This window comes from Myotis lucifugus, unplaced genomic scaffold, assembly GCF_000147115.1.
Source record: "Myotis lucifugus unplaced genomic scaffold, Myoluc2.0 scaffold_367, whole genome shotgun sequence".
In the NCBI taxonomy this organism is placed as follows: Eukaryota; Metazoa; Chordata; class Mammalia; order Chiroptera; family Vespertilionidae; genus Myotis; species Myotis lucifugus.
Genome location: NW_005871415.1, coordinates 540,776 through 553,924, shown reverse-complemented (window position 1 = coordinate 553,924; position 13,149 = coordinate 540,776). Strand labels below are relative to the sequence as shown.

Here is a 13,149-nt window from a genome sequence, read left to right as displayed (position 1 = left end):
GGCTGAGCTGGTCACAGGGGCTGGCGGAGGAGCCAGCAGTGGCAGGCTCCCGGGGGGTGGGAGGGGATGGGGGGGCATTCCCAGGAGCACTTAGGAGGTTTGTAGATGGGACGTACTGCCGCAGCAGCCTGTGGGTGCCTCTGCCCTGAAGTGAGCTATGTTCCCACAGAGATCAGAGACACCAAAGTACTCCTGGTGTCCGTGAACAAAAACTTATGGGAGTTAAAGAAATCACCCGAAGAGATCTACAGAGGCCTGCAGGATGTGAAAAGAGACCTGGAGCAGTCCCTCAAGGACCCCGTGTGCTCCGTACCCGCCCAGCGTGCCAGGTGCGACTCCATCAGAATGTCTCTGGACCAGCTGGACAACAACACCTACCTGGGCCAGGTGAGGGGGCGACCTCGTCGCATGCGAGGCAGGGTCTTTGGGCATCTGGGCAGGGCTCCACGTGGGTGCCTGCCCCCATGCACAGCGCCTGGGCTCTGTCCATATTCCTGGCACCTGATCACCACTGGAATGGCCGCAGTGAGGGAAGAAGTAGTAGGAAGCCCCCCCTTGAGCCCACAGCCAATAAGGAGGGAATATGCAAATTGACGTGACAAAGATGGCAACGGCCAGGCCGGGACATTGCTATGATGATGACACAGGCATTCCGCACCACCCCAGCCGCTCTGGGCCTCTGGGAAGTGTGGGAAGGCCGAAAGGCGACTCCGGGCCAGAGCGAAGGCGATGCCGGCAGCCAGGGGAAGGAAGGCCTATTCTTGCATGAATCTTCATGCATCGGGCCTCTAGGATATGCATAAAATGATAGGCATTTTGTTCTCTTCTCAGTTGTTTGCAGGAAAGTTGCAGGCATTATGCCCTTTTACCCTAAATATTTCCTGACCTTACATAGCAAGTAATACCATTATCAACGTGAGGACATATACCATTGACCTAATCCTATCATCTAACCTACAGTGTATATTCAGATTTTGCCAATTTTTCTCAAAATGCTTTTTTTTTCCATTTCAGTCTAAGGTCCACTCCAGGATCACATGTGGTCTTTGGTTTTCACATTTCTTTAGTTTCTTCAATCTGAGACAGTGTCTGAGTCTATCTTTTTCTTATGACATTGACATTTTAAAAAATATATATTTTTATTGATTTCAGAGAGGAAGGGAGAAGGAGAGAGAGAGATAGAAACATCAATGATCAGAGAGATTCACTGATCAGTTTCCTCCTGCACGCCCCCTACTGGGGATCAAGCCCACAACCCAGTCATGTGCCCTTGACTGGAAGTGAAGCTGGGATCCTTTAGTCCGCAGGCCGACGCTCTATCCACTGAGCCAAACCAGCTAGGACTACATTGACATTTTTTAAGACTACAGGCATTTATTATACAGAATGACCTTCAATTTATATTTGTCTGATGTTCCCTCATGATTAGATTTAAAGTATGCACATTTGTCAGGATATCACAAAAGTGATACTGTGTCTTCGGTATACCGTGTCGGGAGGTACAGGATATTTGTCTTGGTATTGGTAAGAGATAGGACACTTTAAATCTATGCATGATGTAAAATGAAAAATTTATTCCAGATCATGCACCAAGAGAACCACGGACTGTATTACTTTTAAATGTGTTTTTGAAAAGATTGTTTATTCAACTAGTAGCCCTGCGCATGAATCCGTGCACCAGTAGCTTGCCAGTAGCTCGCTGCTGCCTTCCAGTAGCTCCCCCCGACCCCTTCATAGCTTGCTGCCCTGTCCCCTCCTGTAGCTCTCCACTGCCCACTTGTGTCTCGCTGCCCCACCCTCCTGCTGATCCGTGAGTCGGTCATTCCACGGTCGGTCGTTACACTTCACGGCGTAATGACCATTTGCGTATTACATCTTTATTATATAGGATATTCAGTACCTAAAATCTGAGGTCACACCTATTCAGTCTATGTTCAATTTCTCTCCCTCCTGAGGCAGGAGACCTCCCCCATCTAAAATTAGTGCTTGATACAGGCCATTCTGTGCTAAATGTGTTTTCCCCACACAATACTCTGTTGTTCCCAAAAATATAGATCATACCCTATGGAACTTGGATATAAGATGACAAGTGATTTGGGGGTAACCACCTTGCCTTATGTTTTGCCTTACACATTTCAGCTCAGATTGTTGGATAACGAAATTAATAACGTCAATGGTGTTCTTCAGACAAATCTATCCAGCCTGGTCCAAATGGTATGTTATCTGGGAAACATACAGTAGCTTATTTTAACGAGCAGACTAATGCGTACGAAAACAGGTAACAGAAGAAAAGTAGTGAGATTTAGTTGGGATGTTGTTTTATGTCATCGATGCTGCTAGGCTGCAGTAGCCCCTGGGGTACCGTAAACCTCACCAAGTTTACATCTTGGATTGCACTGCCATAAAACAGCATCATAGGCCGGGCGGCTGTTCGAGGCAGACATTTATTTCTCCCAGTTCTGGTGGCGGGACTTCTGCCATCAGAACACCGGCATGTCCGGGATCCGGTGAGAGACCCGTCCAGGTGGCAGGCGGTCATTTCTCACTGGGTCCTTGTCATCCGGTCCTTTTCCTCACCTGGCAGAGAGCTCCCTGGGGCTCCTGTATAAGGGCCCCAACCCGATTCAAGGGGATCCACTCTCCTGACTTCATCACCCCCAGAGGCCCACCTCCTAATACCATCACTCTGGGGGAGGGATTTCAACATTTGCATTTTAGGGGGGACACAGACCTTGCGTTCAGAACAGGTTACAGTCGCTGCAGTGCTCCCAGGCAGGGGGCGACACGCGCCAGCTGACACACAGAAACACAAGTTAAGGCCCTTCCAGGGAAGAGGCTGGATAGTTCCTTGAGTGACTTGGGGAAAGAAGGACATTTTCCTGCCCCGGATTTAGCCTCCAAGCAACCTGGCTGGGCAAGGCTGTCTTCGTTTTTGTTTTGGCCTCACTACAATGTGTATTCTCCAGAAGCTGGGCTTTAAGGACATTGTTTTCTGTGAGCCTAGACCCCCAATTTCACGTTGTGATTGCATTGGAAAAGAAGAGGCTATTTTAGAAATTCGCAGAAATGGGTTATCTGTGAATCTGCATCTGCACACGGTGCGTTGTATGGATCCGGGTTTCCTAACCTCAGCATACGGATGTGTGGGGCTGGGAAATTCCTTGCAGTGGGGGCTGTTCCTATGCATTGCAAGGTATTTCTGAGCACCCTCACCCCGCCCTGCACAATGCCAGCAGCTCCTCTCAGCTGTGACCACCAAAATGTCTCTACACATTGCCACATGTCTCCTGGGGGGACAGCATTGTCCCCATTTGAGAGACACTGGTATGGTGTAGATACATGTAAACTTAACATGAGTTAAAAGTGGAAAGTTAAAAACTTTTAGCATAATCTTCGATGGGTACAGCTGAAAGCAAGTCCCCTCTACGGTGAATCTTATGAGACTTTTAATGGCCACATAATGATAATTTCCACCTTAAGGTAAATGTTACATTTGTATTTTGCTTTTCTGCTCTGTGCTAAATGAGTACCGGTTCCTGGTGTTCTACTTGCTATGCATATCAATTTATTTTGAACTGTTTTTTAGAGCTATCAATCCATTAATAATATACCCGAGAGAGTGCAAAAACAAACCACGGAAATACCACCAGGTGAGTCACAGACTGAAATAATTTTGTATCTCTCCTCATTAAGCATTGGTGGTTAGCACAAAGAAATCTACTAAGAATTCCATTGTTCTCTTTCCCTCTTAAAAAATGTTCTCTCACCCTAACCGGTTTGGCTCAGTGGATAGAGCATCAGCCTGCGGACTCAAGGGTCCCAGGTTCGATTCCAGTCAAGGGCATGTACCTTGGTTGTGGGCACATCCCCAGTAGGGGGTGTGCAAAAGGCAGCTGATCAATGTTTCTCTCTCATCGATGTTTCTAACTCTCTATCCCTCTCCCTTCCTCTCTGTAAAAAAATAAATGAAATATATTTTGAAAAAAATGTTCTCTCACTAAGACCTAGAAAACTAAAGGAATATCAGAGTTTTTTGATGGTACCAAATTCCCAATTGACATTGATTTAAAAAATAATAATCCTCGTATGAGCACTAATTGACATTGCCCCCTGCTGGCGGGAAGCTGCCTGGCTGAGAGCCACACTGCAGTGATGAGCCCTCAGGGTGAGCTATCAGAGCAACCAGAAGCCAAAGCTTGGAGTCACATTCTGATTGTTATCACTGGGGCAAAAGCTGTAGATTATTATATTTCCTAAAAGAACTTAAAATTGATATTTTTAAAAAGAATACTATGTATAAGGATTTATTTTGTCTTTGAAGATGTTTATTTGTCTTCTGATGCTGACGTAGTGGTATTTAGATTCTGAAGGTCGCTCACAGTTTGGAGAGACAGACTGAGGTTGAGTGAATTCTACTGGTTGCGAATGATTGAATCACGTTATATTGAGGTTAGGGTAGGCATAAACCTGGGTTGTCTGCTAAGAGGAGACATCTCTGAAGCTGTGTAAGACTATCTTCTCTTTTATTTTTATTTTTAAATATATTTTTATTGATTTTAGAGAGAGGAAGGGAGAGGAATAGAGAGATAGAAACATCAGTGATGAGAGAGAATCATTGATCAGCTGCCTCCTGCCGCCCCCTATTGGGGATCGAGCCCACAGCAGCCTGGGCATGAGCCCTGACCAGGAATCTAACCTTGACCTCCTGGCTCAAGGGTCATTGCTCAACCACTGAGCCACACTGGGCAGGCCAACTATCTTCTCTTTTAAACAAATCATTTTCTCAGTGCTTCTTTTTATCTGTTGACCAAGTAGTTTGAAATATTGTGTTAGAGGTACTTGATTTTTTTTTTCTAATACTATTCTTTCAACCCATTAAGACTTGTGGTTTAAAAAATTTTTTCCCCCCACTATATAGTGCTTTAGATGCCCTGTGGGTTTTCTTTTTTTTGTTCAGTCTAATATTTCACCTAAAAATACTCCGATGTTAAAGACAAAGTCACGCTTTGCTATGCCAGCATCCTAAGGCTGACCAATGCCGTACCTCTGATAGCCACGTACTTACTGATCTCTGTTTGCTTTCTCTGCCTCCCCTTCCTAGACCTCTCCTGCCAATCCGTGCAGCTTCCCCTGTAAGTCTGGCAAAGCGCGGTGTGTGGAGTGCGTGAGCGAGGCCCATTGCACGCACCATCGTCGCCTAAACACAAGCCAGAATTTTCCCAGGTCCAGGCGAGCGCCACTTCGTCAGCTGGAGTATTCACTGCTCATCCAAAACAAATAGAAACCCTCAGCTCCCCTGGTTTGACCATTTGGTCCTGTCCTGCGCACACCGTTTAAGCGCCTACTGTGTGCCAGGTTTCTGCTGGGCCCTGAGATGGGAAGTGACTAAGGCCTGGCCACTGCTGCCCCTTCGGCTGGGCATGTGTACAGGTGCTGTTCATCACACTCTGGTGACATGTTGAGGTCCGTGGGGTGGGGCGAGGCTGATTGGAGGCTTCCTGGAGGAAGCGACTTCTGAGGCCTGAAGGAGGTATTTGCTAAGAGAGGGCACCGGAGCTCGCCAGGCTGGGGAGCTGTGAGAGTGACAGGGCAGGACAGCTTGGGAGGCAGGCAGGGGCCCACTTCTTAGTTTAGGGAACCATCCATAGGAGAGGGGGAGTCCATAGATCTCATCTGTCAGACTCCCAGAAATCCCAGAGGTAAAAAGAGGCCCATGGAGTCACCTCGCCGAGGATCCTGGGGCTTTTCGCACGCAAGCTGTTTGCAGGAGGCATTGAGCCACATGCAGTGATATTGTGAGCAACACACTTTGAAAAAGGTTCCCACCACTTTTACCATGCTCCCATCTACCCAGAATTCACCAGGAGACCCAGATGGCCTCGAGAGAACTGTGCACCTTGTCTTGGCTGCTGCGGAGATCGCAGGATCAGGATTTTAAGTGCCTTGTCTGTCCTCAGTACACCTTGTGAGAATGCCAGGCCAGGGGACACCCTGCACCCCCCGTGGCCTTTATTCTCGACCGGTCATTACCGACACTTTCCAGAAAGCTAGATCTTAACCTCCTCTCTGAAAGATTAGGGTGGAGATGAACGAGGACTGTTTGACCACTGGGGATATTCTTGCTTTTTGCATGTAGCAAACACAGATGTGCTTTGACAAGGCTCAGTTTGCATGAGCCACACAAAAATTTAACACAAATACCACCTGGAGTCCCTTGTTCACAACCTCAGCCCCAGAGAATTGGTGTGTTTCTGATGCCGACACATAGTGGAAGGAATTGTTAGGTTATGAAGTTGTTTTCCGGAAGTCACTTAACAGAAGCTGTAGAGTTAGATAAGCTCCATTTCCAGTGCTTTCTGAAAAAGACATATGGGCAAGTATTTAACATCTATGAGCCCCAGGGTCACTGGTATTAAATGGGAATAAGCATACCTATCTCAATAAATGAGTTAATATTGATAAAAGTGCCTGGCCTGGGGTAGGTACGCAGTACATTTTAATTATCTGACCCTTAAAAAAAAATAAGTTAAACAATAAATAAATAAATAAAATGGGTAAAATAAAATAAGTAGGAAGAAAACTCTGGCTTGATTTCAGCACCATATCCTCAAAGTCCATGCCCCTAGCCTGCTGTTTTGTTAAGTAATTGCTTTTTGATGGTCTTGGCTACATTCCCGCTTGGTGCAGAACTTTTCATACTTCAAGTGCATACATAACATGGGAAAAAGTGAAAGTGGTTCAAGTTTTTTCCATTTTGGTGCCCAAACAAAGCTTCTGTTTCCTCTAGGAATGCATGACTGAGGTGTTTTTGTTTCCAGCTGTCAAAAGGACCTTGAATTACATTGGTTTAAATATCAAAATGATAGCACAAAAGGTTCCCATTCAGGAAAAGCTGTCAGTTTTCTTGGATTCCATCGATAACTTTGAAAGTAACATCTACCGGGAATTGCCTAGGGTGGAAAAATATGAGTCATACAGGTGAGTGCCTCCTTTAAGCTGGTAAACTAGGAGTGTGAAGCTTGCTATGCGGTAAATTTGACTTTATAACCAAGATAATCTTAGGAGAGCAAGTTGTACAAAGAGACCATAACCCAATGTATTCACCCTAGTTGATGCTCACTCGAAAAGTTGAATTGTTCACTTCATTGGGGCATACACTACAATGGAAATTATATGATATTTCAAGGACCCCCTTTGTCCCATACATAGTTATTACAATATTATTGACTATATTCCCTATCTGTAATTTATATCTCTGTGACTATTCTGTGGCTACCAATTTGTACTTCTTAATCCCTTCATTGGGGGGGCCACTCAGTAAAGTATATGATTGTCTAACCACTATGTTATACATCTGAAACTGATACAGAATGATATTGAATGTAAACTATAATTGAAAAAAATCACAGCCTTGCTCAGGTTTGCTCAGTGATTAGAGAGTCAGCCCTCAGACTGAAGGATCTTGGGTTTGATTCCCGGTCAAGGGCATATACCTTGGTTGCAGGCTCGATCCCTGGCCCTGATCAGGGAGTATGCAGGAGGCAACCAATCGATGTGTCTCTCTCACATCGATGTTTTTCTCTCTCTCTCTCCCCTTCCTCCCTCCCTTCTACTGTCTCTTAAAAAAAAAAATCAATGGAAAAGTATCCTTGGGTGAGGATTTTAAAAAAAAGAAAAAAATCACAGATCATAAAACCTTATAAGTAAATTTATTATGGAAATAAAAAATAAAATACAATTGAAACTACATGAAGAACATGAGCATAGTTTCTGCAGAGCTGACCTTCAAATTCAGGATGCATTCCATATTTTATTTAACTTGAAGACTTGAAGTTCTTGAGCCAAATTTTTAATAAGTTGCACTTTTGATGTCATTAGTGACTTCTAGAATCGTAGTGATAATTATCTGAGGCATGTACCAGGATTTTAAAACTTTAATTAAGGACAAGGGCAGTTGGGTAATATTCTTTCCATCGTTGGTTTATAAAATAAATATGGAGAGGTCAGTGCTTGCAGAAAGTGCATCCCTAAACCCAGTCAGTTCTTCCAAGAGCTCAGGTAAGCAGCCATTTGCCCATTAGAAAGTGCTACTGACGGGGTTTGGCCCTGGCAGGTGCAGGCAGAATATCAGACCAAGGGCCGGGGAGGGAAGGACTTGGCGACTTGAGGGATTCAGAGGATCAGGTGAGCCGTTGAGAAGCACTTTCCCCTCTGAAAGGCTCAGCCCCATGACCCACCCTTGGAAGTGTTCTCACTGCCCAAACCCAAGGACACTCCAGAGACATTCATTCCTATTTGGGTTATTTGTTATGCAAGAGCATAAGATAAACCATAACAATAATCACTAGCCATTAGGGAACGGTTACAGCAGGCCCACCAGCACCGCACGCATGACTTGCTGTATAATATGCACAAACGTCCCCTGGGTTGTGTTCTATTTATAGCCTCGCTTTGTAGAAAACGGAGGCTCAGGGGAATGAAGTGACTCACTTAAGGCAGCAACAACATTGTCGGAGGTGCATTTTCAACCCCATCTGACTGTCTCTTCATTATTGCCCTGTGATCCAGAGACGGTTTTCCTACCGTGGGGCGAGGCCACCCCAGTGGGTATCAGGGCAAATGTAAGACAGACCCTTTCTCAGTGAACTTACAGTCTCGTTAAAGTTTCACAAATGGAAAGAAGGGTACAGTTATCTGTCCACCTGTCAGCTCCCCCTGCCCAGAGACCATCAGGTCATTTTTAAAAGAAATTTAACTAAGCCAATGAGGCATGCATTAACAGTAAAGGCTTTCTGAGGCCACATTCCATGGCTTATTGAATTATGTGTCCCTAGGATCTGGAACAAATGCCATAGAAGGAATGCAGGTGGCTATTATTATAATTATCAAGATTGCTTTTAATTGGATGAAAGGCTTTTGTCTCACAAGTAAATTCTTTTTTTAGTGTTTTAAAGGTTGGGAAACATTTTTAGCCTCAGCTGCCGGAAAAGCTTCGTGTACACTCTAGGACTGCCAGGAAGACCTAATTGAGGATCCATTATCCTCAAATGTCACACAGGACCATTACAAAATTGGTATTTGCCTTCTGTAGGCATTTGATTTAGGATGCTCGTAAAATTCTAAAATGCACTTACTGTGAGGAGAATTTCTGGTTCTGTGGAGGAGACAATGCCCATCAAACATCTGTACAGTCACAAAATATTTTAGAGAAATACCTGGGAAAAGAGCTCAATATTTCTTTGTCTGTTGACTATAATCTTGATCTGTTTACACCTCCTCATTATTCTAATAAGTACATCCAGGGTTAGGAACCCTGAAAGAATGTAAAAGTCTTAAGGCTCATTGTTACTTGTAGCCCTGGAGAAGTTGAGCAAACCCTGCTTATGAGCTCCACAGAAGTGAAGCAAAGGAAGAAAATAATCCTATGACCATGGAGCGAGAACACTTCAAAACCAAGATAAAAATTAATGTTTCTTATTGGTTGGGTTGGAAGACTAGCGGTGGGAAGGCATCATTTCACATCACCTTCTGAGGAATTAACAAGGGCTTCTAATATTTCATTGCCAAGTATTATACTCAATTATTTCTGCCCCGTATGGCAGCTTTTGTGTTATGAGGATGTCACCTCTTTCATGTGTAATAGCACTGTGCTTGTTTCACCAGGTGGCTGAGTTGCTTGATTATCTGCTGTTTTCTGACTCTCATCATGATTTTTTATTACCTGGGCTTGTTGTGTGGCGTGTTTGGCTATAAACGGAATGCCACCCCAACCACACGAGGCTGCGTCTCAAACACCGGAGGCACCTTCCTCATGGTGTGAGTGTTTGCTCTTCCTTGCCAGTGGAGGGGTGGAAACTCGGAGGAGAGTAGGTGACATGGTGGTCCTCTGGGCTGAGCACTGCGTTCCATCGGTGTGTTGGTTGATTATACTTTTATCAATTTGGGAAATTTCATCAAGAGTAAAAAAGTCAAAGAAAATTCTAAATTAGTTGCACTTTGATAGATAAGCTTAAACATGCTGTTTATGGTGGGCTCCTTTTTAAAGCAGCTATTATGAAAATTATGTCCAAGTTTGCTTTCTTTATTCCCATTGTTTTTTTCTATATTCATATCCATTCATCCAACCATCTATTTAGCCATGCATCCATCCATTTATCCATCCATCCATTCATCAATCCATCCATCCATCCATCCATCCATCATCCGTATATTCACCAGATACTTGGTAAAGATTGACCTGTTATCAGATACTGATCTATATGGTCATCTAGCTTCTTCCCTTTGAAACTCCAGAAACTTCATGCTCTGCCAAGAGTATTCTTCTTCAGAGAGAAGTTGCATTGTGTTTCTCTTGAACGTAAAGCCCCTCCCTTCCCTGGCACTACATCCCTACCTGCCTCTCAAGCTGCCATTCACCACACTCTGTGCTCTGGATGCAGAGCCATGTTGGCCCCCTTCAGACTCCCAAGGGCACATTTCCTGCTTTGGAACCTCCCCACTCACAGTGTCCTCTGCAGAAAGTCTTGGTTCACTCAAGTAACTCAGATCCCATGTCTGAACCATGGTACTGGCTCCAAGTGGACCAGGAATAAGCCTTAAGGGTTCCCTAAGTACATATTGTGCCCAGGACTGAAAGACCTCTGTGCTGACCACTTTCTGTCTTCACTCCTGGGTAAGCTGACTCATTTGACCTGTAAACAGCTGAAGATGCAGGTTCCTCTTCTGCATTGAGTATAGAGTCAGTAATTACTGATGGGTAATATTGAATAATGAATAATTCCTTATAGAATTCTTAACTTTATTTCTTTTCTTTCTTTTTTTTTTTGCAGTGGGGTTGGAGTTAGTTTCTTCTTTTGTTGGATATCGATGCTCTTTGTGGTTCTTACTTTTGTCATTGGTGTAAACATGGAAAAATTGGTCTGTGAACCTTACCAAAACAGGAAGTTATTCCAGGTAAATGAGGTTTTTGTTACCATTAAGGCAGAGCTTGAGCCAAAACTTTGGGTTTCTTCAAGAGCAGTGCAAAAAGATGAGTAGTTTGGTTTTTATTCAAAAAGTCGAGATTTCTTCTATTTGATATTCCTTCTACCAGAGCAAAAAAAATATATGTTATTATTATTATTTTTTGTAAGTGAAATCATACCAGGAATTAAAGCATGTGTATCAATGGGGACATTAATATTTGGGGAGAAGAAAATTTTGCTCAGCAGTAGTTCGCAAATGTGGCTGGAAATATCAGAAGGTAAATCCCCGGGTGCCTCCAAACCCCAGGAAGTTTCTGACATTTTAAAGACTTTCCCAGATGACAGTTGCCCACACAGATGGTTTGAGACCATATATTTGAAGTGAAGGGGATGATAAATTATATGCCTCCTGGCAAGATAGTTTGTTCTTGGCAGAATATGACGAGGCAGTTGGAAGTGGGTCTCAAGACTCATTTTCCCCCTCGAAACCCAACTTCTACGTAGTCTAGGGGGGCATGTCACATTTAGCTTCATTTAAGTAGAAGGACGTTTGGGTTTTCATGTTTGCCCTTTAAGTTTGGCTCTCCGATGTTTTTCTCCAGATTCTGATTTTTTAAACATATTTATGTTTCCCTGTTTTACTGTATATATTTTCCAATTCAGGATCTGCCACAAAATCAGGTGAATGGCTATTGAACTAATCAGTTGTTGTCATGGTGTTTTAATGATTTGATTGGTTGAGAAAAGCTAAATTGAGAGCATAGATTTGTCATATTATCCTCACATGGACTCTTGATAAAAAAAATAGTAACAACACATCAAACTAAACTTTATTATCTTCCATGTTGTGTTAAATCGTTAAAAATAATTCTTAAAAAGTAGGGGATATTTCTAAACCATTTCCACTCCTCAAGCACATACACAGCCATGCATGAATTAGCCCATGTTAAATATATATGACGTGAAGTCAGAGAATGTGTGAGTGCTAATTCATTTTGTCTAGAGAGAAGTAGTGAGGAGCTGGGTCAACCGCTTTGTGGCTTTCTATTATCTACTCTTAATAAAATGGTCTGTTCTTGTCATTTCTAATGTGTTTGTTTTACTAAAAAGTAGTGTTCTCCAAAGTAATTTCAATAATTTCTGCTGATGCTACCCAGTGGTGGTTTGATTTATTCCAACCACACTATTGTTTTATAGTTTTAAATTGAACATCAATGAGGAGCATCATGACATGAAAATCCCTAAAATATACTTAACATAACATTGTTTTTATTATATGTGTATATGTTAGTGTAAAACTGCCTTTTTTTAAAGTTTTGTTTTATTACTTAAAGTATTACAAAGAGTATTACATATGTCTCCCTTTTTCCCCCCCTTGACCTTCCCCCAGAAAACTGCCTTTCTTTTTAAAAAGTTTTAAAATTTGTTCTAGATTATGGACACACCATATTTACTAAATGAGAATTGGAAATACTATCTCTCTGGCAAGATACTTAACAATATGGATGTTAATCTCACTATTGAACAAGTTTACAGGTATAAGGTTTTTTTTGCTGGTTCAAATGTTGTTTATTTTCAGAATGATAATTTTATTTTCCAAGTGTCTTTAACTTTAATGATCAGACTTGCCAGTTTCAGAATTAAACTGTTCTCTAGTCTTACCAAAGAAATAGTAGAAATAAGACCAAGAAGTTGATCCTTCCCTTGAGAACCTTCTAGACCTTGGAATGGTGGTGCTTTAAGGTCCTCCTGTGCAGGGATCACTAGGACACACTGGTGAAAGTGACTTTAAAATGCATAGCATGACCCTGGGAAAACTCTTGTTCAAGGACCACCCTGCCCCAAATAAATGCCACGTAACACAAAGTCAGTGGGTGGGTCCAAACCACAGACGTGCAGATGGTGATGCAGCTCAAGGGCCAGTCTGTGGGGCGGGAGCTGCCTGGGCTCCCGTCCTGGCTCTGCCACCAGGCCTCTGTGATCGTAGACGGTACACTTCCTCGCTGTGCAATAGGAATGACATTTCAGTGTCTCTCAGATCCTCTAGCAGAGTCAGCAGGTGAGTGAGTGGCACATGTGTTCACCATCCTTTCACTTTGCCCTCCTGGCAGACATTGCTAATCAACTGTGGTCTTCTACTCAGCCCAGAGACCTCTCAGGATCTTTCTCAACAGCAGGTTCTAGG

General features: G+C 43.4%; 1 protein-coding gene across 1 annotated transcript in view; it reads left to right on the top strand.

Moving 5' to 3' along the window:
• PROM1 (prominin 1) overlaps positions 1-13,149 on the top strand; it is a 73,716-nt gene that overhangs the window by 36,372 nt on the left and 24,195 nt on the right. Inside the window, exons 7-13 of the mRNA XM_023765014.1 lie at positions 170-387; positions 2,140-2,214; positions 3,587-3,650; positions 6,819-6,978; positions 9,664-9,816; positions 10,830-10,953; positions 12,397-12,500. Of these exons, the coding sequence (XP_023620782.1) occupies positions 170-387; positions 2,140-2,214; positions 3,587-3,650; positions 6,819-6,978; positions 9,664-9,816; positions 10,830-10,953; positions 12,397-12,500 (898 nt within the window). The remainder of the gene's footprint in view (positions 1-169; positions 388-2,139; positions 2,215-3,586; positions 3,651-6,818; positions 6,979-9,663; positions 9,817-10,829; positions 10,954-12,396; positions 12,501-13,149) is intronic.